This window comes from Hemitrygon akajei, chromosome 1 (genome assembly GCF_048418815.1).
Source record: "Hemitrygon akajei chromosome 1, sHemAka1.3, whole genome shotgun sequence".
In the NCBI taxonomy this organism is placed as follows: Eukaryota; Metazoa; Chordata; class Chondrichthyes; order Myliobatiformes; family Dasyatidae; genus Hemitrygon; species Hemitrygon akajei.
The window spans coordinates 142,715,583-142,741,585 of record NC_133124.1 but is presented as its reverse complement, the minus strand read 5'-3'; the positions used below and the strand labels follow the sequence as shown (position 1 = coordinate 142,741,585).

The following is a 26,003-nucleotide window of genomic DNA, read 5'->3' as shown; positions in this document are numbered from 1 at the left end:
CTTGGCCTTGTACGCCAGTCAAAGAGTCCCTGGGCTTCGCCTCCCCCCCATATGGTCCCTAAATCTGATGGTGGTTGCCGCACAATGTGGTGATTACCAATGTCTTAACAAGGACACCACCTCTCATCATTACCTTGTCCCACATATCCAGCTCTTTACAACACACATAGCCAAAATGTTCATTTTATCAAAAGATCTAGTTAGAGGTTACCATCAGGTGCCCATGTGCTGGGAGGACATTCAGAAAATGGCTGTGATAACCACGTTTGGGCTCGTTCCTTTTCCACGCATGCTATTTAGGCTGAAAAATGCAGCAGAGAGTTAACGGCTGATGGACACTGTATTAAAAGATTTACATTTTCTTTTTGTTTACCTGGATGACATATTGTCACCAGTGCATCCAAATCCAAACATGTATCTCAGGTCCACACACTTTTTGAGCGCTCAAGGCAACACGGATTGATTATTAACTCTGCTAAATGACAGTTTGGATTGTCAACTATTGACTTCCTCGGCCATTGCATCTCCGCAATAGGTGCGAGACCGCTCCCATCAAAAGTAGCCAATATTATGGATTTCCCACCACCTTACACTACTAATAAACTACAGGAGTTTTTAGGTATGATGAATTTCCATCACCGCTTCATCCCGCAAGCTGCAGAACTTATGCTCCCCTTGTATAGTACGCTTAAAGGAAATATCCCTAATCAAGTGCTTGACTGGTTAACAGACATGACCAGAATTTTATTCCATCTATCATCAGAAATCTGACAATTTAGGTCATCCTCCCAGGCTTTTTTTATTTTACCTAAAAAGTATAGTCTAGAATCAATCAACAAGTTATAGATACCAGTAATAGAACCATTAACAAAAGGTTTAAAATTTAAAAGATCGTCCAATAAATTTTTATCAGGACCTATAGGAAAAGTAGTTAATTGGAAACATAGGAAATCTCTAATTTGAAGGTATCTGTAAAAATGTGTTTTTGGGAGTGCAAATTTATTTGACAATTGGTCAAATGAAGCAAGAGATCCTGAGTTAAACAGGTCCCAAAAACACTTAATACCTAGTTCATCCCAATCCTTAAAGGCTTTGTCAGTCATGGAAGGGATTAAAAAAAATTAAGGAGAATGGGAGATGATAATGAAAAATTCGCTAAACTAAAAAATTTCCTAAATTGAGCCCAAATCCTTAAAGTTTGCTTAAAATTCCTTAAGAATAAAATTCTTAAATGGGTTAATAAATCATCTTTCTGTGCTCGTCATTCTCTTCTACAATTTAAAGTGGTTCATAGAGCTTACATTTCTAAACAGAAGCTGTCCAGTTTTTACCCGAATGTTTCTCCACTTTGTAATAAATGCAACTCTGCTGATGCCTCTTTAATTCATATGTTTTGGTTTTAACCTAAAATTGAAAAGCTTTAGCGGGAAGTATTTCATACCTTCTCACAACTTTTTAGGGTCCAATTTGACCCAAATCCCCTTACTGCCTTGTTTGGTATTATTGCAAATGAAGATATAACCTTAAATACGCCTAACCTACAGGCTTTAGTTTTTACCTCTCTTTTAGCAAGAAGAGCAATCTTGCTTAAATGGAAGGAGTCTACCCCTCCTACACATCTTCAATGGCTACGTGATATTATGTCTTACTTAAATTTAGAAAAGATCCGCTGCTCAGTCTTAAATTCGAAACAATCTTTTTATGATATCTGGGGACCTTTCCTAAATTACTTTTCCAATTTATAAAGTTTAACAGTGCACAGACTTTTATGTATATTTTTATCTTCTCTTCTTAAGCGAATATAATTATCCATTATCATCCATCAGCTTTTTTCTTTGGTAGTTGGTAGGGGATTGACTTTTTTTATATAAAAAATTTATTTTATGATGTATGACTTATCTTTAAATTTTTGATTACAGAGTGATATACTTTTATGTGTTATGCTATAACATTTTGATCAATTTTATTACAATATATGAATGTACACAAGTTATGTTGAGATGTATCTATGTGTCGCACTCTGTAAATCTTGTTGTTTTTTCTTTAGAATAAAAATATTGTAAAAAGAAAGAACAGACATGACCAGGACATTTGATGACACCAAATGAGCTCTTTCCAATGCAACCCTGCTGATACAACACTCTCCAAATCACCTATAGCTACTTGTAGTCAGTGCTGTGACTACAACAATGGTTGGAGGCATGTGGCAGGCGCTCACGCTCTTCAGCCAGCAGCTCCGACTCTCTAAAAGGAAGTACAGCACATTTGACCATGAGCTTCTTGGTCTCTATCTGGCTGTCCCCCATTTTGGTTTCCTTCTAGAGGGTCGCCATTTCACAGTGTTCATTGACCACAAACCGCTCAAGCAAACAATGGCCAAAATATCAGACCATTGATCTGCATGGCAACAATGCCAACTGGACTACATATCAGAATCACAACTGATATACAACATATCAAGGGGTAAAATAATGCCATGGTCAATTGCCTTCATGGCCAGCAGTTGAGGCTGTACACCAAGCTACTGACCCAGAGGTCCAGGCTTACTGAACAGCAGTAACAGGCCTGCAGTTGGCTGATATTAAGTTCAGGGAAGCTGGGGTTTTTTCTCCTGTGTGATTTCTCAACCAGTTCCCCTTGCTCCATAGTGCCCGCAAACTGGAGGTGGACTCCATACATGTCCTCCCACATCCAGGCCAGGTCTCACAGAAACTGGTTGTACCAAAGCTTGTGTGGCATGGCCTTAGAAAGGATATGCATGATTGGAGTGCGAGTGGGCAAAAATTAACCATCATGTCCAGTCGCCACTGGCACCTTTTGAGATCCCTGAGGGACAGTTTGACCATGTCAAAGTGGACCTTGTTGGTCCTCTTGCCCCCCTCCCGCAGCTTCATGCACCTCCTTACTACCATGCTGGACCGTAGCACCAGGTGGCCAGAGGTCGTCCCGCTAGCATCAATGATGGCTGCAGACGCAGCTCGAGCGTTCATCAGCACCTGAGTTGCTCAGTTTGGCACCCCATCTGACATTTCCTCTGACTGCAGTCCCCAATTCATAGCAGACCTCTGGGTCTGTGAAGGCCTGGAACCTCGGCATTAGGCTACATTACACCATGGCGTATCACCCACAGACCAGTAGCCTATGCAAGCGGTTTCACCACTCCTTAAAGGCTGCTCTAAGGGCTTCCCTGATGGAATGAGTGTTGGCAAAATCGTCTCCTGTGGGTCCTGCTGGGGCTCAGAACAGCTCCAGAAGAGGAGCTGCAGTCGTCCATGGCTGAATTAGTATACAGGCAGTCAATATGAGTATGAGGTGATTTTATTCCTGATGCCACAACCACCATCTAGTCCACACTCCCCTGTAAATTCAATTCCTTTTCACCTATTCCTACCTTCCATCATGACATACAACACTCCTGGGTTCCTGTTGACCTACATTCCACCTTGTTTGATTTCATCCACGATGGTGCACTCCAAAATCCCCTTAGGCCCCCCCCCCCCCCTTACAATGGCCCATGTTGCATTTTTGAATGGAGAGAAAAGACTTTTATCATAGATAAGAGGGGTAAACCCGAATGTATTTCAGTAGATCACTTTAAACTGTCCCACCAAGTTATGAGGAATTCTGCTACAATGCCCCTGCCGTCACAACATGACCATGAACATGTCAACACATCTCTGGACAAGCCAAAGGCCTCTGCTATCCTTCCACCCATGGAACATAGGACCTGAGCCAGGCGGCTCATCCGAGCTCCAGGCAGGCTCACATTGATGGTTTTAGTGAATTCTGGAGGGACACAATTCATAGCCACTGACATTGAATGTTGGTTCACTTTAAGAGGCTGGTCTGATATGATGATGTAATGATGATGTACATTTCCCACACTTCGTGTTCAGATTTTTTGAGCACTATAAATGAATTGCCATGGTTTTTCTTAAATATAAGACACCTCTGCCATTTCTATTTGCGAAAACCTACCATTGTGAGTTATTGATGTAAAAAGGCTGTGAAATTAATGAACACTGTGGGTATGGGATAAAAGTCTAAAGAGCTGGAGGGCAAAACATGAAGAAACATCAGATAATGTACTTCACTATCACCGTCAGTGTTTCAGTACTCCAGATCATATACCAGCACCCAACACTGGTCTCAGAGAATTGTGGAGATGGAATTACAGAATATATTCAGAGTGGAGACTAACAAAAATGTGAATTGCAAAGGAGTTACGAGGTATGACAGGGAGAGTGGGGAGTGGTTTGAGGCCAAGATTGGCATGGCAACCTCAAGGGTAAACCACCTTTACTCCTGTTCTTGAATAGATAAAAATTATAAGAAAATGCAAATTGAAACATTGAAACTCTCCCTTTTTAGTTAAGTATTTCTAATAATTTCAATTATTTCAACATTTACTTCAAAATGTTATGTTCTGACAGATTTTACCCACAATTTTCATATGCCACAATAACCCAGGGCATATCCCATCTTGCCCTGGGGTATCATCTATCTTAATGTCTTCAAAAGCTCATATCCTATCATGAAAAGTCCTTTTCACAGTCTTATCTCTCACCCATTCACTTAGAGTGGCATAGCAAAATAATGGAGGCAAATCTGGAACCATCTCCAAGATTCTCTGCAGTCAGATTTTCTGGGCCCTGGCACTTATATTGTTGGCTGGTGCAAGGAAACCCAGAGTGTCAGGTTACCCACTGTAACCCCATTAAAGTTGTTAAAAGTGGAACAAACTTCAGGATTCAGGCAAGGACTGGCATTGAGCAACAGGATGGGTAAGTGGAGATGAGGCTTTTACGTATAAAAAATATTCGAATTGTCAAAGAATTAACAAGATATTGGAGGAACACAGCAGGTCAGGTAGAGCCTGCAGAGGAAACGGACAGTCAATGCCTCAGGTCTCCCATGGTGGTAGATGCTGCCTGATTCACTGAGTTCCTCCAGCTATCTTGTTTATTGATACAGATTCCAGTCTTACTCATTTGTATTAAGTTGGTAAGAACATTAAAACAAAGCTGGATCCCTCATTTGGAAAAGAGACTTATTTATTATTGATGGAGAGAGTTACAAGCCTGCTCAAAATCAGTCATCTATTTTCACTCTTTGACATTAAAAAAAATCTTTTCCTTCAACTAAGAACATCCTCTACTTTAAAGTGGTGATTTCCGATCATGCAGCAGCTTCTATTTTAAAGCAAATTAAAATCTAACAGCATCTTTACACACGTTTAGAATAAAAATAAAATTTATCAGCCACAGAATTTAATTTGATTATCTGAAAAAGTAATATTCGCAGTAGAAAAAAAGTAGATGGGGGAAAGCTGAGATGTACCTGGTCCATTCCAGTCTTCCAGCTCCAAGTTAGACTGGCCTGGCTTTTCTCCATCCGATTCTGCTGTTTCCTGACTGCCATCTTCATCACCTAAAGTGTACAAGGATCTTATTTACTTTCATGATAACTATCCTTTTAAATGTAAAACTAAAATATAATCAGCAAAAATAACAGTCAATCACCAGATAAATGTACTTCCATGGGAGTTGTCAACAAATTGATCCAAATAGGAAGTTCAAATGATTAGCTTTCATTAGTTGTAATCTGCTACAGAAATAAGTAGCCTCAAACATTTAATACTGCAATACATTTGTATGAAACCCTGCATAAATTCAATGTAGATGCAGAAAATTTCAGTTACCTGGGAGACACAAAAAGTCAATTGATAAGTCTAACCCATTTAAAAAATCCACAAAAATGCTAATTAGCACAGTCTCTGTATACGTAGTGCTCCTAATATACGCCTGGCATCCGGCATTGATTGAAGTAATGATGTATGGTCCTCTTCCCTTCCATCTGAACCCCTTAGCAGACTTGCTACTCAAGATGTGGAGTGATGACACTATTGGATAACTATTGTTCTGTCACCTGTAACAGGGACATCAAGGAGCAGATAGGGAGACAGATTCTGGAAAGGAGTAATAATAACAGGGTTGTTGTGGTGGGAGATTTTAATTTCCCAAATATTGATTGGCATCTCCATAGAATGAGGGGTTTAGATGGGGTGGAGTTTGTTACATGTGTTCAGGAAGTCTTCTTGACACAATATGTAGATAAAGCCTACAAGAAGAGAGGCTGTATTTGATCTGGTATTGAGAAATGAACCTGGTCAGGTGTTACGTCTCTCAGTGGGAGAGCATGTTGGAGATAGTGATCACAATTTTGTCTCCTTTACCATAGCATCGGAGAGGGATGGGAACAGACAAGTTAGAGGAACGTTTAATTGGATTAAGAGGAAATATGAGGCTAGCAAGCAGGAACTTGGAAGCATAAATTGGAAACAGATGTTCTCAGGGAAACGTACGGAAGAAATGAGGCAAATGTTCAGGGGATATTTGCGTGGGGTTCTGAGTAGGTTCGTTCCAATGAGACATGGAAAGGATGGTAGGGTACAAGATCCATGGTGCACACAGGCTGTTGTAAATCTAGTTAAGAAGAAAAGAAGAGCATACGAATGGCTCAAAAAACTGGGCAATGATATGAATCTAGAAGATTATAAGGCTAGCAGGAAGGAACTTAAGAATGAAATTAGGAGAGCCAGAAGGGGCCATGATAAGGCCTTGGCGGACAGGATTAAGGAAAATCCCAAGGTATTCTACAAGTATGTGAAGAGCAAGAGGATAAGACATGAGAGAATAGGACCAATCAAGTGTGACAATGGAAAAGTGTGTATGGAACTGGAGGAAATAGCGGAGGTACTTAATGAATACTTTGCTTCAGTATTCACTATGGAAAAGGATCTTGGCGATTATAGGGATGACTTGCAGTGGAACTGAAAAGCTTGAGAATGTAGATATTAAGAAAGAGGATGTGCTGGAGCTTTTGGAAAGCATCAAATTGGATAAGTCACTGGGACTGGACGAGATGTACCCCAGGCTACTGTGGGAAGCAAGGGAAGAGATTGCTGACCCTCTGGTGATGATCTCTGCATCATCAGTGAGGATGGGAGAGGTTCCGGAGGATTGGAGGGCTGCGGATGTTGTTCCCTTATTCAAGAAAGGGAGTAGGGATTGCCAGTGAGTCTTACTTCAGTGGTTGGTAAGTTGATGGAGCAGATCCTGAGAGGCAGGAGTTATGAACATTTGGAATATGATTAGGAATAGTTAGCATGGCTTTGTCAAGGGCAGGCAGGTTGTGCCTTACGAGCCCTGATTGAATTTTTTGAGGATGTGATTAAACACATTGATGAAGGTAGAGCCATAGATGTAGTGTATATGGATTTTAGCAAAGCATTTGATAAGATACCCCAGTGGTCCCCAACCACCAGGCCGCAGACCAGTATCGGGCTGCAAGGAAACTATATGATTTGGCTATATGAAACGATATGAGTCAGCTGCACCTTTCCTCATTCCTTGTCACACCCACTGTTGAACTTGAACGCACGCGATGTCATCAGTCGCCTAAACGCAGTGATACCCTCGCGCCAGGGATCACTGGTTGGCCTCGGGTAACCGCGCGGCCAGCGAGAAGTGCCGTTGCTACTGGCCTGGAGAGCGGACAGATGGGCGCCGCCTCTAAACCTGTTTAGCACACCAAATGTTTGTGGGGAACCTGGTGCTAAAATATTCGCAGACAACCTAATTCGGGCTCAGTGTTGCGTAAGTAGCAGAGCAGCTACCTCGCTGTGATCTACTGAAAGTCATCTCTGGAGCCAAACTTTTGTTGGCCGATAGATCCTACCTACCTACTAGGGGGATGGGCACATGCCCTGTTACACTCCTCGCTCGCTCGGTCCGGGCGTGGTCTCCGGACTGTGACCGCCACGGCCCTGGCATGGGGACCTCCGGCCCTTAACTGTCCTCTCACCCCACCCACGACCACCAAGGCGCACCTAGCCAAGGCGTCTGGCGACAGGTGGGCGGGAGGCCGGAGTTCAGGCCCGGAGGCTGTCTATTGAGACAATGAAGCCCTCAAAACTGCTTCGGCACCTTGAGTCTAAGCACCCTGCACTTAAGAGACAAACCCATTGAGTTTTTTGAGCGAAAAAAAACATGAGCAAGCGGGACAGAAGCAAGCGTTGAGCACCACAAAAACTAAATTGCGGAATAGACTGGACATAAGGAACCCCTTTCGAGTATCTCTGTCTCCCATCAGCACACAATCTTGTTGCAGGGAAACAAGGCCAGGGCTCCCACTGATTCAGCGATATTGGTGCATTGCAATGATTTTATATGCTCATACGAGGAAAATATGCGCTGTGTGTTTAACATCCAAATGTTACTTAAAATGTTATGATGGTATTGACTTATGAGTTATAATTGACTTATCACTATATTCATGCGAGGAAAATACGTGCTGTGTATTTAATATTAAATTTGTTAGATAAACCCATTTAGAAACAAAATTGAGTGTATTAGCCACTTATAAGTGACTTATAGTTGACTTATCACCTATATTCCGGTTGTGATTAACACACCCACCACACCCCCCCAACCCCAGCGGCCGATCCACAAGAATATTGTCAATATTAAACCGGTCCATGGTGCAAAAAAGGTTGCTAACCCCTGAGGTACCCCATGCAAACCTTATTAAGAAAGTACAGAGGCATGGGATGCAAGGGGGCACTGCTTTGTGGATCCAGAACTGGCTTGCCCACAGAAGGCAAAGAGTGGTTGTAGACAATTCATATTCTGCATGGAGGCCAGTGACCAGTGGTGTGCCTCAGGGATCTGTTCTGGGACCCCTACTCTTTGTGACTTTTATAAATGACCTGTATGAGGAAGTGGAGGGATGGGTTAGTAAATTTGCTGATGACTCAAATGTTGGGGGAGTTGTGGATAGTGTGGAGGGCTGTCAGAAGTTGCAACGGGACATTGATAGGATACAAAACTGGGCTGAGAAGTGGCAGATGGAGTTCAACCCAGATAAGTGTGAGGTGATTCATTTTGGTAGGTCAAATATGATGGCAGAATATAGTATTAATGGCAAGACTCTTGGCAGTGTGGAGGATCAGAGGGATCTTGGGGTCCAAGTCCATAGAACACTCAAAGCTGCTACGCAAGTTGACTCTGTGGTTAAGAAGGCATACGGTGCATTGGCCCTCATCAATCATGGGATTGAGTTTAAGAGCCGAGAGGCAATGTTGCAGCTATTTTGGACCCTGGTCAGACCCCACTTGGAGTACTGTGCTCAATTCTGGTTGCCTCACTATAGGAAGGATGTGGAAACCATAGAAAGAGCACAGAGGAGATTTACAAGGATGTTGCCTGGATTGGGAAGCATGCCTTATGAGAATGGGTTGAGTGAACTTGGCCTTTTCTCCTTGGAGTGACGGTGGATGAGAGGTGACTTGAAGAGGTGTACAATATAATGAGAGGCATTGATTGTGTGGATAGTCAGAGGCTTTTCCCCCAGAGCTGAAATGATTAGCACAAGAGGCCATAGTTTTAAGGTGCTTGGAAGTAGGTACAGAGGAGATGAGATGTTAGGGGTAAGTTTTTTTTACGCAGAGAGTAGTGAGTGCATGGAACGGGCTGCCGGTGGCAGTGGTGGAGGCGGAAATGATAGGGACTTTTAAGAGACTCCTGGATGGCTACATGGAGCTTAGAAGAATAGAGGGCTATGGGTAAAGCCTAGATAGTTCTAAGGTAGGGACATGTCCACCACAGCTTTGTGGGCAGAAGGGCCTGTATTGTGCTGTATGTTTTCTATATTTCTATGTTTCTACCTGCAACTGAGCAGGACAAATTGATATTCCCTTTAGAGATAGAATTTTTCTGGCATTGGCTTGCCAAAAAGAAGTTCTATTCAAATTAATAGCTTTAAAGTGCCATTATTGTACAAATTTTATATTCTAGCTTCTGTGTAGCATGCCAAATCTCTGATAGATAACAACTTCTTTGAAATCAGGAACTCGCATTATCAGTAAACCATGAACTCTCATCAACAAACTTCTCAGCTCTTTACTTTACCCTCTCCTAGTTTCACCTCTCACCTACTATCTTGTATTTCTTCCTCCCATCACCCCCCCCCCCAACCTTCTTTCTCTAACTTCTCTTCCATTCCAGTCCTGATGAACAGTATTGGCCCAAAATATCGACTGTTCACTCTTTTCCATAGATGCTGCCTGGTCTGCTGAGTTTCTCCAGCATTTTGTGTGTGTTGCTTTGGATTTACAGCATCTCCATATTTTCTCATGTTTATGATGAATTCTTAAATGATCATTTAAGCATTTCTGAGAATAGTACCTTAGTACCTTAGCAAGGGTCAAAATTAATGCTCATAATTAACCTGAATTCAAAAAGCAGGAAACTAGACTTTTAACTTACTTGATGAATACCTAGGAATGTACTATAGTATATGCACATCATCTTATCATTTGTAAAGATTGTTGGACAAACTGTTAATGGGAACTGTTGTTTACTCTCATTTTTATTCCAGTCTGGAAACCAGTGCTGGCACTTAGCCTCCTATTGTGGTATGTTAATTTTATTAATCGGTAATTTAGTGAGTGCTATTTAACCCATGTTTATGTCTGTTTGCCAACTACTACTAAGTTCATTGTGGACTGGACTGCTAAAGTCTGCTAAATCACAGAGAATGTGTGTCAGTCATCAATCCTGTTATTGCCCATAAAACAACCTGTTAAGAATATACAACTGTTTGGAATCTCACACTCTACATTTAGACCCCATGCTCGACCTCAAGTAACACTGAATATTCCCAAGGAAAGATGGACTGCTACATACTTCGCTTTGCAATTCTAGTTTTTTTGACATGAATTAAAATGATTTCAGTATCATAACAAATGACAGGAGCAGCAAGAGAAGGAAAGAAATCTGGCTGAATGCAAGATGCACTACAAGGTGGCAGCAAATAGTCAATTGGTAACAAGGCATTGGAAGAGCTTTTTATATAATGGGATTACTTCCTTAAAATTGTATCTAGAAAAGGGTATGCGAAAAGAGTAGTTAACCTGTCATTACTAGTATCTAAAAGCCTGTATAACTGATCCAGAGAAAGAAACACAGAAAACCTACAGCACAATACAGGACCTTCAGCCCACAAAGTTGTGCCGAACATGTACCTACCTTAGAAATTATTAGGCTTACCCATAGCCCTCTACTTTTCTAAGCTCCATGTACCTGTCCAGAAGTCTCTTAAAAGACCCACCTCCACCAACGTTGCCGGCAGCCCATTCCACGCACTCACCACTCTCCGCGTAAAAAACCTACCCCTGACATCTCCTCTGTACCTTCTCCCAAGCACCCTAAACCTGTGTCCTCTTGTGGCAACCATTTCTGCCCTGGGAAAAAGCCTCTGACTATCCACATGATATATGCCTCTCATCATCTTATACACCTCTATCAGGTGTTATGATACCAGCCCCCTCCTTTGTGAGAATTGCAAGAGCCCTAGTGAAAGGGGGGTCAATGACCCGAGAGAGAGAGCAAGAGAGAGAGAGAGAGACAGGCCGAATGGACACAGGAAATGGAAAGACAGCGACGTGCTGGATACCGCATTCCACTGGGACAAAAGCTGGAGACTGTGGCATTGTTCTCAGGAGACACCTGGGAACTGCAGACGTGCCAACTCACAGGGACATTGTAAAGCCCTCGGGCAAAGTGGGCTGGTTGAGAGAGAGATTGCATCACCTGCAACCTGATTGACACCTGAGATCCCGTGAGGCAGTATAAAGAAGGGTCTGAAAGAGGACGACCCTCAGACGCACCAAGGAGACACCAAGAAGCACGATACCGCTTCCCGTGGGAACGGGAAGCCATTTTGAAGGAAGCCACGTGCGTTAAATTCCGAATGCGGGGTTTGTGGCTGGAACCAACGGAAGATCGCTTTTAACTAACAACGGGGAAGATCGCTCCCCTGATTCCACGGATGTTTTGGGCAAGTTTTTCCGTTTATCTCTCTCTCTCTCCAACACGTGAAACCAAAAGGGAAAAGCCTGCAGACTTCAGAGTGACTCTTTATATTTCCAATTGGACTCAGTATTATACCCTAGACAACGAAAGAGCTTATTTCTGAGTGATTATTAAAGTACCTGCGTTTTAGATTGAGTATTGACGCATGTTATCTGAATGTTTGTATTAACCTTAATTTTTGTGCCCCTTTATTAATAAAACTTTTGAAAATAGTACCATTGGACTTCAACTGACATATCTATCTTTGCTGGTAAGTGGAACCAGTTACTGGTTTCATAACACAGGTCACCTGTCATCCTCCGTCGCTCCAAGGAGAAAAGGCCGCATTCACTCAACGTGTCTTCATAAGGCATGCTCCCCAATCCAGGCAACATCCTTGTAAATCTCCTCTGCACCCTTTCCATGGTTTTGCATCCTTCCTATAGTGAGATGACCAGAACTGAGCACAGTACTCCAAGTGGGGTCTGTCCAGGGTCCTATATAGCTGCAACATTACCTCTCGGCTCCTAAATTCAATTCCATGATTGATGAAGGCCAATACACCGTATGTCTCCTTAACCACAGATTCAACCTGCGCAGCTGCTTTGAGTGTCCTATGGACTCGGACCCCAAGATCCCTCTGATCCTCCACACTGCCAAGAGTCTTACCATTAACCATATAACCATATAACGATTACAGCAGGGAAACAGGCCATCTCGGCCCTTCTAAACCGTGCCGAACGCTTACTCTCACCTAGTCCCACCAACCTGCACTCAGCCCATAACCCTCCATTCCTTTCCTGTCCATATACCTATCCAATTTTTTTTTAAATGACAATATTGAACCTGGCTCTACCACTTCTACTGGAAGCTCATTCCACACAGCTACCACTCTCTGAGTAAAGAAGATCCCCCTCGTGTTACCCCTAAACTTTTGCCCCTTAACTCTCTACTCATGTCCTCTTGTTTGAATCTCCCCTACTCTCAATGGAAAAAGCCTATCCACGTCAACTCTATCTATCCCCCTCATAATTTTAAATACCTCTATCAAGTCCCCCCTCAACCTTCTATGCTCCAAAGAATAAAGACCTAACTTGTCCAACCTTTCTCTGTAACTTAGGTGCTGAAACCCAGGTAACATTCTAGTAAATCTCCTCTGTACTCTCTCTATTTTGTTGACATCTTTCCTATAATTTGGTGACCAGAACTGTACACAATACTCCAAATTTGGCCTTAATAACTCGGGGTAGTCCCCAAGTTACGACCATCCGACTTACGGACAACTCGTACTTACGAACCAAAGAAGGAGAACGCCGTCCACCATTTTAAGTCAAAATGCGACGCCATCCGCCATTTTAAGTCGTTGCCGTTGACACTGTGTTGAGTGTTTAACTTCGTATTTGGCTTAAATTTTCTTAGTAAGATTCACCCTAAACCTGCCCCCCCCCCCCCACCCCCTCCATTCCGGTCGGCTGGTGGTGCAGTGAGATCAGCGCTGGGCTCGAGTTCGATCCAGTGACAGACTGCTCCCATGCTGGGTTGATGTCGATCCAATGACTCCCGTACCATCCGTGTGGGTTGATGTTGAGTTCGCAACTCAACCTCGTAAAAAAAACACACTGCCACCTCCAGTTTAAATTCTCACGCGGAATATTGTGGAGGATCAACTACTCAAACCCAGCACAGCCCCATTTAGCCTGACCCAACACGTCCCATTTAGCCTGTCTCAGTGCAGTGGTCCTTAGGACCCAACGGACCTCAAGAGCTGGCGCAGCTCGGGACCCGCCACCCACAGTGTTTCTGTTCCATTGACGGGAAGCAATTGCGATTGAAAATAAAGTGGAAATAATTAAGCATTTGGAAAGAGGTGAAACGCCATCGGTCATTGGAAAAGCGTTAGGCTACAGTCGGTCAACGATCGGAACAATTTCAAAGGATAACGGATAAAGTGAGAATAATGGAGCATGTGAAAGGCCCTGCCCCGATTAAAGCTACAATTATTATTAAGCAACGCAGTGGTTTAATTATCGGAATACATACGTTTCTTAAGTGTTTTATATGCTTAGAAAGGTAAAATATATACTATATACTAAGACATGCCTCCTTACTTTCTCAATAAGTCTTGCATGGGGTACCTTATCAAGCTATTCAGTTAAATCCTAAAATTACACCTGGGAAGTTAAATTGAAATATTTCAACAGATCTAAAAAAAACCTGGCATTAGTAATGGTAGCCATGAAACTCCCAGACTGATGTGAATGTCCAGAAGATCAGCTGGTAAGTTGTTGCAAGCATCTTGGAGTACTTGCCATAATTCTTCTGTAGACTTTGACTGTCTTTACTTGCTTCTGTCTCTACACGTAATTCCAGACAGCCTCAACAATGTTGAGATCAGGGCTCTGAAGGTCATACCCGTTGTTGTCGAGCTTCTTCTTCTTCTTTTTGATAAAGATAGTTCTTTATGATTTTGGCTGTGTGTTTGGGGTTATTATCCAGCTGCAGAATGAAGTTGAAACCTATCAGATGCCTCCACGATGGTATGGCAAGATGGATGAAAACCTGCTTGTACTTCTCAACATTGAGATTCCATTAATTCTGGCCAGATCACCATCTACATTTGCAGATATCAAGACCCAAACCTGTAGCGAACCTCCACCGTGACTCTCTGTTGGCTGCAGACACTCATTAATGTAGTGCTCTGCAGCTCTTCCACGGACTGCGTCCTGCTTGAGTCAAAAAAGTTCAAATTTTGACTCATCCGTCCACACCACTTGCTCCCATTGTTCAGCACCCTAATCCTTATGTTTTTGTATGTAGGTGAGTCTCTTGGCTTTGTGTCCACTTCAGAAGAATAGCTTTTTAGCAGCTGTTCGATGAGAACCACTTCTGACAAGAGTTCTCCAGATTGTAGAGAACTTGGTTCCAGTGGTTTCTGTGAGTTCAACACTACAGCAGTGCTGGACTTCTACCAGATTAGAAGGGACTTCAGTTTGATGTATCTCTCATCTGCTGCTCTTACTTTCCATGGCCAAACACAGTGTTTCTGATCCTCAACTTTCCCTATTTTTTTTCTGCTTCTTCAGAAAAGCTTGGACAGCACATCTTGAAACTTATACTGCCTATAAAAAGGATTCACCACCCCCCCAGAAGTTTTCATGTTTTATTATTTTACAACATTGATTCACAGTGGATTTAATTTGGCTTTTCTGACACTGATCAACAGAAAAAGACTCTTCTATGTCTAAGTGAAAACAGATCTCTACAAAGTGATCTAAACTAATTACAAATATAAAAACAAAATAATTGATTGCTTCAGTATTCACTCCAAGTCAGTATGTAGATGCTTCTTTGGCAACAATTACAGCCTTGAGTCTGTGTTGTAAGGTCTCTATCAGCTTTGCACATCTGGACACTGCAATCTTTTCCCATTCTTATTTACAAAACTGCTCAAGCTCTGCAGATTGCATGGGATCATGAGTGAACAGCCCTTTTCAAGTCCAGCCACCAATTCTCAATTGGATTGAGGTCTAGACTCAAATTTGGCCACTCCCGGACATTAACTCACAATCAGAATCAAGTTTATTATCACCGGCATGTAATGTGAAATTTGTTAACTTAGCAGCAGCAGTTCAATGCAATGCATAATCTAGCAGAGAGAGAAAAAAAATTATAAATAAACAAGTTAATTACATATATTGAATAGATTATTAAAACATGCACAAACAGAAATACTGCATATTAAAAAAGTGAGGTAGTGTCCAAAGCTTCAAAGTCCATTCAGGAATTGGATGGCAGAGGGGAAGAAGCTGTTCCTGAATCGCTGAGTGTGTGACTTTAGGCTTCTGTATCTCCTACCTGATGGTAACAGTGAGAAAAGGGCATGCCCTGGCTGCTGTAAGTCTTTAATAATGGACGCTGCCTTTCTGAGACACCACTCCCTAAAGATGCCCTGGATACTTTGCAGGCTAGTGCCCAAGATGGAGCTTTGTAGTTTTAAGCTATTCCTGTGTAGCTTTGGACTTTATGCTTAGAGTCATTGTCTTGCTGGAAAACAAATCTTTTCCCAAGTCAGAATGCATCAGGTTTTCTTCCACGATCACCCTGTATTTTGCTGTATTCATTTTACCCTCTATCAGGGCCTGCTGCAGTGAAGCATCCCCAAGCATGATGCAGCCACCACCATGTTTCAGGGTAGGGATGGGGTGCAGTATTTGGCTTACACCAAACATAGCATATAGTCTGATGGCCAAAAAGCTCAATTTTGGTTTCATCAGACTATAGAACCTTCTTCCAGCTGACTTCAGAATCTCTCCCACATGCCCTCTGGCAAACTCTAGCTGAGATTTCATGAGAGTTTTGGCTTTCTCTTTTCCACTCACCCATAAAGCTGTAACTGGTGAAACACTCAGGGAACAGTTGCTGTATGAGCAGTCTCAACCATCTCAGCCACTGAAGCTTGTAACTCCTCCAGAGTCATCACAGGTCTCTTGGTGGCCTCCCTCATTAGTCCCCTTCTTGTACGGTCACTCAGTTTTTGTGGACACCTGCTCTAGGCAGATTTACAGCTGTGCAATATTCTTTCCATTTCTTGATGGTTGAATTAACTCTACTCCAAGGGATATTCAGTGACTTGGAAACTTCCTTGTATCCATCTCCTGACTTGTGCTTTTCAATAACCTTTTCACGTTCCCTGGAATATCCTTTTGGCTTCATGGTGTAGTTTTTGCTAGGATACTGACTCACCAGCAGTTGAACCTTACAGATACAATCAATTGAAACATCTTGATCTCCATTTAACTAGTTGCGTGACTTCTAAAACCAATTGGCTGCACCAGTGATAATTTGCTGTGTCATTTTAAAAGGGGCAGGAATACTTATGCAATCAATTATTTTGTGTTTTATATTTGTAATTAATTTAGATCACTTTGTAGCAATCAGTTTTCACTTTGACAGGAAAGTCTTTTTCTGTTGATCAGTGTAAAAAAAGTAAAATTAAATCCATAGTGATTCAATATTATAAAATAATAAAACATGAAAACTTCCTGGGGGGAGGGGAGTGAATACTTTTTACAGGCACTGTATGTCTACTATAAGATTTCTGCATGGGAGAGACCTTGCTGATGGAGGTTGACCACCTTGTATCTTGTTGCTATACTCACTCTTGCCATAGTGTAAGAATTGATAATTTTAAGGTTAAACTGTCACATTTAAAACACCCTCACATTTCAGTTTGGTTGTCCTCGGTCTAATTTGATTCCTTCTATACCAATTTCTGTTTCAATTCATCAGTTTAGTTCATTCAACTCATTATGTCATTGATCATCAGCACCTGTTTGTATCTTTGTTTAGTTATATACAGGACTGTATACCTACAAAGTAATCAAGTTTTTATTTGAAAAGTGGTCTATTGCTTAATATAAACAAGAGAAAATCAGCAGATGCTGGAAGAACTCAGCAGGCCAGACCAGAACAGTTGATGTTTCGGACCGAGATCCTTCATCAAGACTCAACCAGAAACAACGATTATTTACCCTTTTTCCACACATGCTGCCTGGCCTGCTGAGTTCCTCCAGCATTTTTTGGTGTTGATATTACTTAATGTTACTTTCTTAAAAAAATACAAAAATTTCTCTGTAACATTTTACTGATTTTGTAAAGTGAATGTTTGGAAATCTAAACTTTGCTCTTTCCTATTGACACACTAATAACAGAAGACAAAAAATAAACATCCAAGACAAAATTTATAAAAAATATAGAATTTTGCACAGCACTGTATAGGAATATGCAAAACTCTGCACTCATAATTGCACTTTGCCCTGACAATCGAATCTTCTGAACAAATGAAGAAATAGTATTAGCTGTTTTCCAAAGAAATCACTAAAAGATGAACTACTTCATCAACATTAACATCGTCCACTTGTACACTTAGTGGCCACTTTATTAGGTACATTAGATTGATTAATGCAAATATCTAATCAGTCAATCATGTGGCAGCAACAGTCCATAAAGGCATGCAGACATGGTCAAGAGGTATAGTTGTTGCTCAGACCTAACATAATCATAGAAAAGTACAGCACAGAAACAGGCCCATCTAGTCCATGCCTAGTTACATCAACCTGTACCTAGACCATAGCCCTCAATACCCCTCCTATCTATGTACCTATGCAAACTTCTCTGAAACTTTGAAATCGAGCTTGCATGTTTCACTTGTGATGGCAGCTTGTTCCACACTCTCACGACCACGTCACATCTGAATGCGGAAGAAGTGTGATCTAAGTGAGTGTGACTGGAATGAATGTTGTTGTAGATGGGTGGTTTGTGAATCTCAGAAACTGCTGATCTCCTGGGATTTTCACAGACAACCTTTTCTAGAATTTACAGAGAATGGTGTAAAAAAAAAACAAAAAGTAAACATCCAGTGAGCAGTAGTTTTGTGGGCAAAAACACCTTGTTAATGAGAGGTCAGAGGAGAATGGCCAGACTGGTTCAAGCTGATAGGAAAGTGACAGAAACTCAAATGACCAATTGCTCAAAAGGTCATTAGCATAGCAGTGTGCAGAAGAGAATATCTGACTGCACAATATGTCGAATCTTGAAGTAGATGAGCTGTGGCAGCAAAAGATCATGGACATGCACATAGTGGCCACTTTATTAGGTACATCCTATACTAATAAAGTGACCACTGAATGTATACTAAATTATGGAAAGCACCCACACAAATGTGCTCCAAAGCACAATGTGCTCCAAACAAACCTGAAGCAATTTATTCTCTCAATAGCTAGTTGACAAGCAAAATCAACATCATACTGGACAGGTTCTTGGAGAACAACTTTCAATTTGTTCACAAATGTCATCAAAAGTCAGGTTGTAAAATGAGGTAAAGAGGTGTGGAAAAAATGGCTTCTTGAAGACCAGGCCTGGCTTCATTCGCCATGGCTCAGGAAACTTCCACATCGGTGGCTGGTATGGTGGTGCAACAGATCATGCAGCTACCTCCTAGCTCCTAGCTCAGGATTTCATCCTGATTTTGGTTCTGTCTGCATACTCACCCTATGGATTTCATCCTGGTCCTCTAGTCTCTTCCTATCTCCCGAAGACACAGAACATACAAAAGGTACAGCACAGTAACACAGTCTCTGTTCCAAACATGATGATGATTTAAATTAATCTGATATTCCTGTAGATAATCCATACCCCTCCATTCCTGTATATTCAAGAGCCAATCTGAAAGCTTCTTAAACACCATTATTGTGTCTGTTTTCATCAGCACCAGTGGCAACACGTGCCAGACACCAACAACTCTCTACCTAAAACAAAATTGCTCTGCATAGTGCTTTTACACTTCCATCTCTCACCTTAAATATAATGTTTATCCTCCAGTATCTGCCTATCCTCCAGTATTTGACATTCCCACCTAATGGCACGAATATTAATTTTGATAACTTCCAGTAATTTCTTCCCCCCTCCCTTTTTTCCACTCCCTTTTCCTGTTTTTTCTTCATTCCCCATTCTGGTTACCCTCTCAAACTTTCTTTCCCTCTTCCTCAGTCCTCACGACCTATCCATCACCTCCTTCTTCCCTTTCTTCCTTGCTGCACTTCGCTCTGCTATTAGATACCTTCTTCAGCCATTTACCTATTCCACTTATCACCTCCCAGCTTCTTACATCCTTCCCCCCCCCCCCCAACTTCACCTGGTTTTATCAATCACCTGCTAGTTTGTACCTCCTCCCCTTTCTTGTTCTAGCTTCTTTTCCATCTTGGTCTGAAATGTCAACTCTTTATTTCCCTCCGTAGATGTGTCCTGACCTGCTGTGTTCTTCTGCATTTTGATTGTGTTGCTCTGGATTCCCAGCAACTGCAGTCTCCCTTCTAAATACTATGTGCTGCCTGGAGTTTGGTAATTTGCTTTTCCATATGCATTTTGTCTTAGTTGTACAAGAATTCTGATGATCATAAGCGTCCATATGTTACACACTGAAAGTGTCCTACATTTAAATTAGACAATTATAAAATACTTAGGCACCTTTACAGCTCTGTTTGCATTCAAATAACTGTCAGTTCTGCCTCTATGGGAAGTCACCAGTCCTATTAATTGCTTTCTTCTTTCCCATTTCATAGAACTGAGGTTTACTGTGTCAGAGTGGTAAACCTGCCTTTTCTCCCTCTAATATCCCATTCTTAATCAATTTTGCTCAGTTAACTGCTGCTTAAATGGGCTTGTAATTGTACTTCACAACTGATTATCAGGATTATTGATTCTGCCACTTTATTGGTTGTCTTGCCAAGTGAGCATTGAAGCACACATTTTAATACACTAATTGAAATTTGTTAAGTAACTTTTTATATAACCCTTGAAAACCCAAAATAACACTCCATAGCACAATAAAGCAATTTCCTGCCATACAATTTATACAATCTGCTTAAAGAAACACTGAAGTAATTTTTCCACTTTGTTGCATTGAATTAACAAGTGTGTGTAATCAATTGAAAAAGGGTGGAGATTCTTTACTCTGATTTCCATCTACTTAGCATCTCAAACATTTTCTCAGTTGCTTATGCACACATGATAGAAAGCTTGTCAGTTTAAAATAACTACATTGAAATTAAGCTTCTGTGAAATAATTGTGTAAAATAGCTGTGCACAGCAGCTTTATAAAGTACATTTGAGGAGAATAGTAAGATTTACAGAAAGCATATTATATCCACTTCATTTGGCCTTTTGATTATTTCCTGATCTACTATTGACTGTAAGAAGGTTTCAAGAAGAATTTTACAGCTGTTACATACAGTGTCTATAAGAAGTATCTCTCCCCCCCCCCCCCCCAGGAAGTTTTCATGTTTTATTGTCTTACAACATTGAATCACAGTGGACTTAATTTTGCTTTTTTGACACTGATCAACAGATCTCTAACAAGGGATCTAAATTAATTACAAATATAGAACATAAAAATAATTGATTGCATAAGTTTTCATTCCCCCCCCCCTTTAATATGACACATCAGATCATCACTGGTGCAGCCAATTGGTTTTACAAGTCACATAATTAGTTACACAGAAATCTGTTTTTGGAGAATTGATTGTAGTAAAAATAAACCTGTATCTGGAAGGTCCTGGCAAAAACTACACCATGAAGACAAAACAACACTCCAAGCAACTCTGCAAAAAAGGTCATTGAAAATCACAAGTCAGGATTTGGATACAAGGAAATTCCAATTCACTGAATATCTCTTGGAGTACTGTTAAGTCAATCATCAAGAAATGAAAAGAATATGGCACAGCTGTAAATCTACCTACAGCAGGCCATCCTCAAAAACTGAGTGACCGTACAAGAAAGGGACTAGTGAGGGAGGCCACCAAGAGACCTATGACAACTTTAGAGGAGTTACAAGCTTCAGAGGCTGAGATGGGAGAGACTGTGCAAACAACAACTGTTGCCTGGGTGCTTCACCAGTCACAGCACAGGGAGTGTGGCAAAGAGAAAGCCAGTGTTGAGAAAAACTCACATGAAATCTCAGCTAGAGTTTGCCAGAAGGCATGTGGGAGACTCTGAAGTCAGCTGGAAGAAGGTTCTATGATGAAACCAAACTTGAGCTTTTTGGCCATCAGACTAAACACTATGTTTGGCATAAGCCAAACACAGCACATCATCAAAAGCACACCATCCCTACCTTGAAGCATGGTGGTGGCTGCATCAAGCTGTGGGGATGCTTCATTGCAGCAGGCCTTGAAGGCTTGTGAAAGTAGAGGGTAAAATTAATGCAGTTAAATTCAGGGAAATCCTAAAGGAAATCCTGCAGTCTACAAGAGAAGATTTGTTTTCCAGCAAGACAATGATCCTAAGCATAAAGCCAAAACTCCACAGGAATGGCTTACGAATAACAAAGTTAATGTCCTGCAGTGGCCAAGTCAGAGTCCAGACATTAATACAATTGAAAATTTATGGCTGGACTTGAGAAGGGTGTTCATTCACAAACCCCATACAATCTGACAAAGTTTAAGCAGTTTTGTAAAGAAGAATGGGGTAAAAATTCCAGTATCCATATAATCAAACCTTATAGAGACTTATCCACAGAGACTCAAGGCTGTAATTGCTGCCAAATGTGCATCTACAAAATACTGACTTGAAGGAGGTGAACACTGATGCAATCAATTATTTTGTGTTTAATATTTGATACTAGTTTAGATCATTTTGTAGAGATCTGTTTTCTCTTTGACACGAAAGAGCCTCATTCTGTTGATCAGTGTCAAAAAACCGTATTAAATCCACTGTGAATCAATGTTATAAAACAATAAAACATGAAAACTTCTGGGGGAGATGAATACTTTTATAGGCACTGCATCAGTCTGCCTATAATGCTGGATCAGTGGTTGTCACAAAATGAATTATCTTAACTTTGTTGTATTATATAAAGGATAGGAAAGATAAAAGGAGGCATCCTTGGCAGGTTTGCTTACAAGAGAGTCAAACTACATTTAATCTTCCACATAATTTCACAGGCAGAGGTACTTTAACAGCATGTCCATATAACTGATTCACAACTTCTGAGTACCATATGGTGCAATAGCATTGAACTGAGGGAGTCAGGTTTATTGTCAATTATATTCTTAAACCTTTCTTCCAGAATTACTTGAGTTTTCCCATACAGTCAGAAAGCCCTGGAGAGGCCTATCCATTGTTTTCTATCTCCAACCGCTCATTATGCCTTTTCTTCTACCTCAGCAGGCTGAGAGAGTGGTTTCTTTTAAGTAGAATATGGAAGTTAATGTGTTATTTAACCTACCCTGCACAGGATAAGAGCTGCTCAATTAGTCCACCTCCCATTACTGAAATTGGACAGTCCCCAAAATTGTATTTCAATGAAATTAACCAAGTCATTGATAATACAGACAGGAGACAGTATATCATACTGCTTGCTCATTTGAATTACTTCTGCACACAGCCAAATATACAGTCATTGGTAAGACAATTCTCCAAGTATCTGATATTGTAAATAGCTATCCTATCTAAGCCTCTTCAAAACTTCTCGTGGTTATGTAGGGAATGAATCTGATCTAGGAAATAGTGAGGAATGGTTCAGCCTTGAAAAAAATAGGATCCAAGATTATTGATTGTTACACTACAGGCCTCAATGATAGAGGTACTTGGTGGGCAAATGAATTCATGGTTAGTAGAGGGCCCTCTGCACAAAAAGGACATTGGACATGAAGCTGAAATTAAACTATTTTCACTACTTTCAGTCATGCAAGTTCCAGATGGAGATTCAGGAATATCATTGCACTCAGATGTAGAAGGATTCTTCATTGCTATTTCCGTACAATTTTGTTTGACCAGTCAGGGTTGTTAGCCCCGAGCTGAAACCCAAACCTGGAGGACCGGTGCACCATTCTTTATCTGGCCTCTACCCTTTGACCTGTTTGTCATGAATGACTCTACCAAAGCTCAAAGCATAAAGCCCTGACTCCAGCCAACATAGCTCTTTCAATTATTGAAGCACGCAAGCCTGCAAACCTCTTGTGATCCTCTTGGAGGATAACCTGACTGGACTGGGTGATGTGCAACATAGCTCTTTGGGTGTGAGCCTTGTAGCTGTGTTCAATATATAATAGGGTAAATGGATTGGCAAAAATAGTGAGTGTTGATGGGTCACTAATGGGCTGTGGCAAAGTGAGCAGAAATTGATGTTAATGATGCAGAGTAAGGATCACAATCCTCCACAAAGACAGGACAACTCAGTCTGTTACAGGTAGAGGAGGTGGAGTATGCTTTATGATTAACTCATCACAGTGCACAGACATGGCAATTCTGTCTCAGTCCTGCTCACCCAACCTGGAGCATCCAGCAGTCAAATGTAGCCCATTTAATCTGTTGAAGGAGTTTTCTGCCATCATCCACATCAGTTTACTTTTGCATGCAATGTGTCATGTTTTCAATTTTAAAAATTGATTTGAAGTTTTCAACCTTGTGAATTTTTAAATTTTTGCCTCAGGCTGAAGAAATATATAGATACTTAGCCACTTGGTAGTGAAAAATGAGTTGCATTTATTAGAATTACCCTTAAATGAGTTCTTCTTGGATAGCGCAAAGAGTCTGTTAAGTATTCTCCTTCCTTTTCTATGCTCTTCCTCCTGATCCTCACTTGACCAAGTCAGCCCACTCATGAACATCAGTCCTGTGCCACATGCAGCAGAACACCCTGAGTCTTGACACATAGATTTAAACTCTAGGTAAAGCAAGCAATTTCTAGACACAATTTTGATTGCATTTCATGTGGCAGCATGGCTTTCATTGTACACATGGTGCACAAGCATTTTTGGATTGTAAACATGCTGCAGCTGCCTCAAAGTCACCCTTTGGTGTGCTGTGATGACTCGGCAGCAGAGAAATACTACAAAGTGATGTGACCATAGCTGTTTGCAGTATAGTGGGTGTTGATTCACTACCTACAGTCGAACACAGGGGCTGTGATCTCCTTTCATTCTGACTGAAAGCAGAAATGTAATGAAGTGATCAAATAACAACATTTATAAGTATACCAGACTATGGAGCTGGCGACAATCATTATGAAACCAAAGATTTGTAACACCTACTTCCTCTCACAAGGAGATATGAAATACACTTGGCCCTTATTGAACACAGGGTATTAACGGTATTTCTCGATAGTAGCTGACAGCATACTACAAGATTTTAAAACTATATCAAATTCGACCTTGGAAAGCGCCAGGAGCATCAAATTTTGTTATAACAGTAACAATTACAGATTATTCAAAGTTCAAAGTAAACTTATTATCAGCGTATATATATATATATATATATGTGTGTGTGTGTGTGTGTGTGTGTGTGTGTGTGTGTGTGTGTGTGTGTGTGTGTGTGTGTGTGTGTGTGTGTGTGTGTGTGTGTGTGTGTGTGTGTGTCACCATATACTATCTTGAGATTCATTTTCTTACAAGTGGAAGAAAGAAATAGAATCCATGAAAAGCTATACAAAGACAAACAAGCAACCAGTGTGCAAAAGACACAATGTGCAAATACAAATAGAAGAAATAATAACAAACAAGTAAGTAAATAATGGTGAGAATATGAGTTGTAAAGTCCTTGAAAGTGAGTCCAAAGGTTGTGTTCAGTGTTGAGGAGAGTAAAGTTATCCATGTTGGTCCAGAAGCCTGATGGTTGAACGGTAATATGTGTTCCTGAACATGGTGATGTTGGATGTAAGGCTTCTGTACCTCCTTCCTGAAGGTGGCAGCAGTGAGAAGAGAACATGGCCTGAATTGTAAGGGTCCTTGATGATGGATGCCACTTTCTTGTGGCACTGCTTCTTGTATGGGGAGGGCTTTTCCTGTGACAGACTGAGCAGGGAGGGCTTTCCCTGTGATGGACTGAGTGGGGAGGGCTTTTCCTGTGATTGACTGAGCTACATTCATCACTTTCTGTAAGTTTTTCCATTCTTGAGCATTAGCATTTCCATACCAGGTTGTGATGCAACAAGTCAGGATACTCTCCACAGTGCATCTATAGAAGTCTGCCAAAGTTTTAGATGATATGCCAAATCTGCACAAACATCTAAAAACTTAGAGGTACTACCATGCCTTCTTTGAAATGGAACTTGAGTGCTGGTCCTCTGTGAATTGATAACACTATGGAAAACAACGTGGTTCTTACATTGCTCTGACATTGTTGTTGCACCTACCAGATTGTATCAAGGACTTCCAGAACACAGTTGTTTCACACATTGTTCCTCATTGGATTAGGTCTCTAACTATTTTTGAGGATATGTCCTCCTCTTCAGACCCTCCTCCTTTTTAGACCATTACACTAGCTCGCCCTACCTAGTCTGTGTAAACTCTGCTCTTTATTTGACCTTATTACTTGCCACACCACAGCCTATTGAAATTTTCAGCCTGAAACAAATATATGAATACCAAATACTTACAAAGCAACAGCCAAAAGTACTACATGGACATTCAAGTTAATGGGATATCTTGACATTTTTAAGTGTTGTAAATATAAGTATCTTTTTGTTATATTTCACTTTATCAGATGCCAGCTGAAAATCCATATACATAGTGACCACACCATCTTCGTTAG

General features: G+C 41.1%; 1 protein-coding gene across 4 annotated transcripts in view; it reads right to left on the bottom strand.

Annotated features, from left to right (window-relative positions):
• zfpm2a (zinc finger protein, FOG family member 2a) overlaps window positions 1-26,003 on the bottom strand; it is an 876,706-nt gene that overhangs the window by 536,303 nt on the left and 314,400 nt on the right. For 3 of the 4 annotated variants that reach the window (XM_073052686.1, XM_073052660.1, XM_073052677.1), the window contains one exon: window positions 5,341-5,430. The exons of the other annotated variant lie outside the window; for it this stretch is intronic. In XM_073052686.1, the coding sequence (XP_072908787.1) occupies window positions 5,341-5,430 (90 nt within the window). The remainder of the gene's footprint in view (window positions 1-5,340; window positions 5,431-26,003) is intronic. 4 annotated transcript variants of the gene reach the window in all.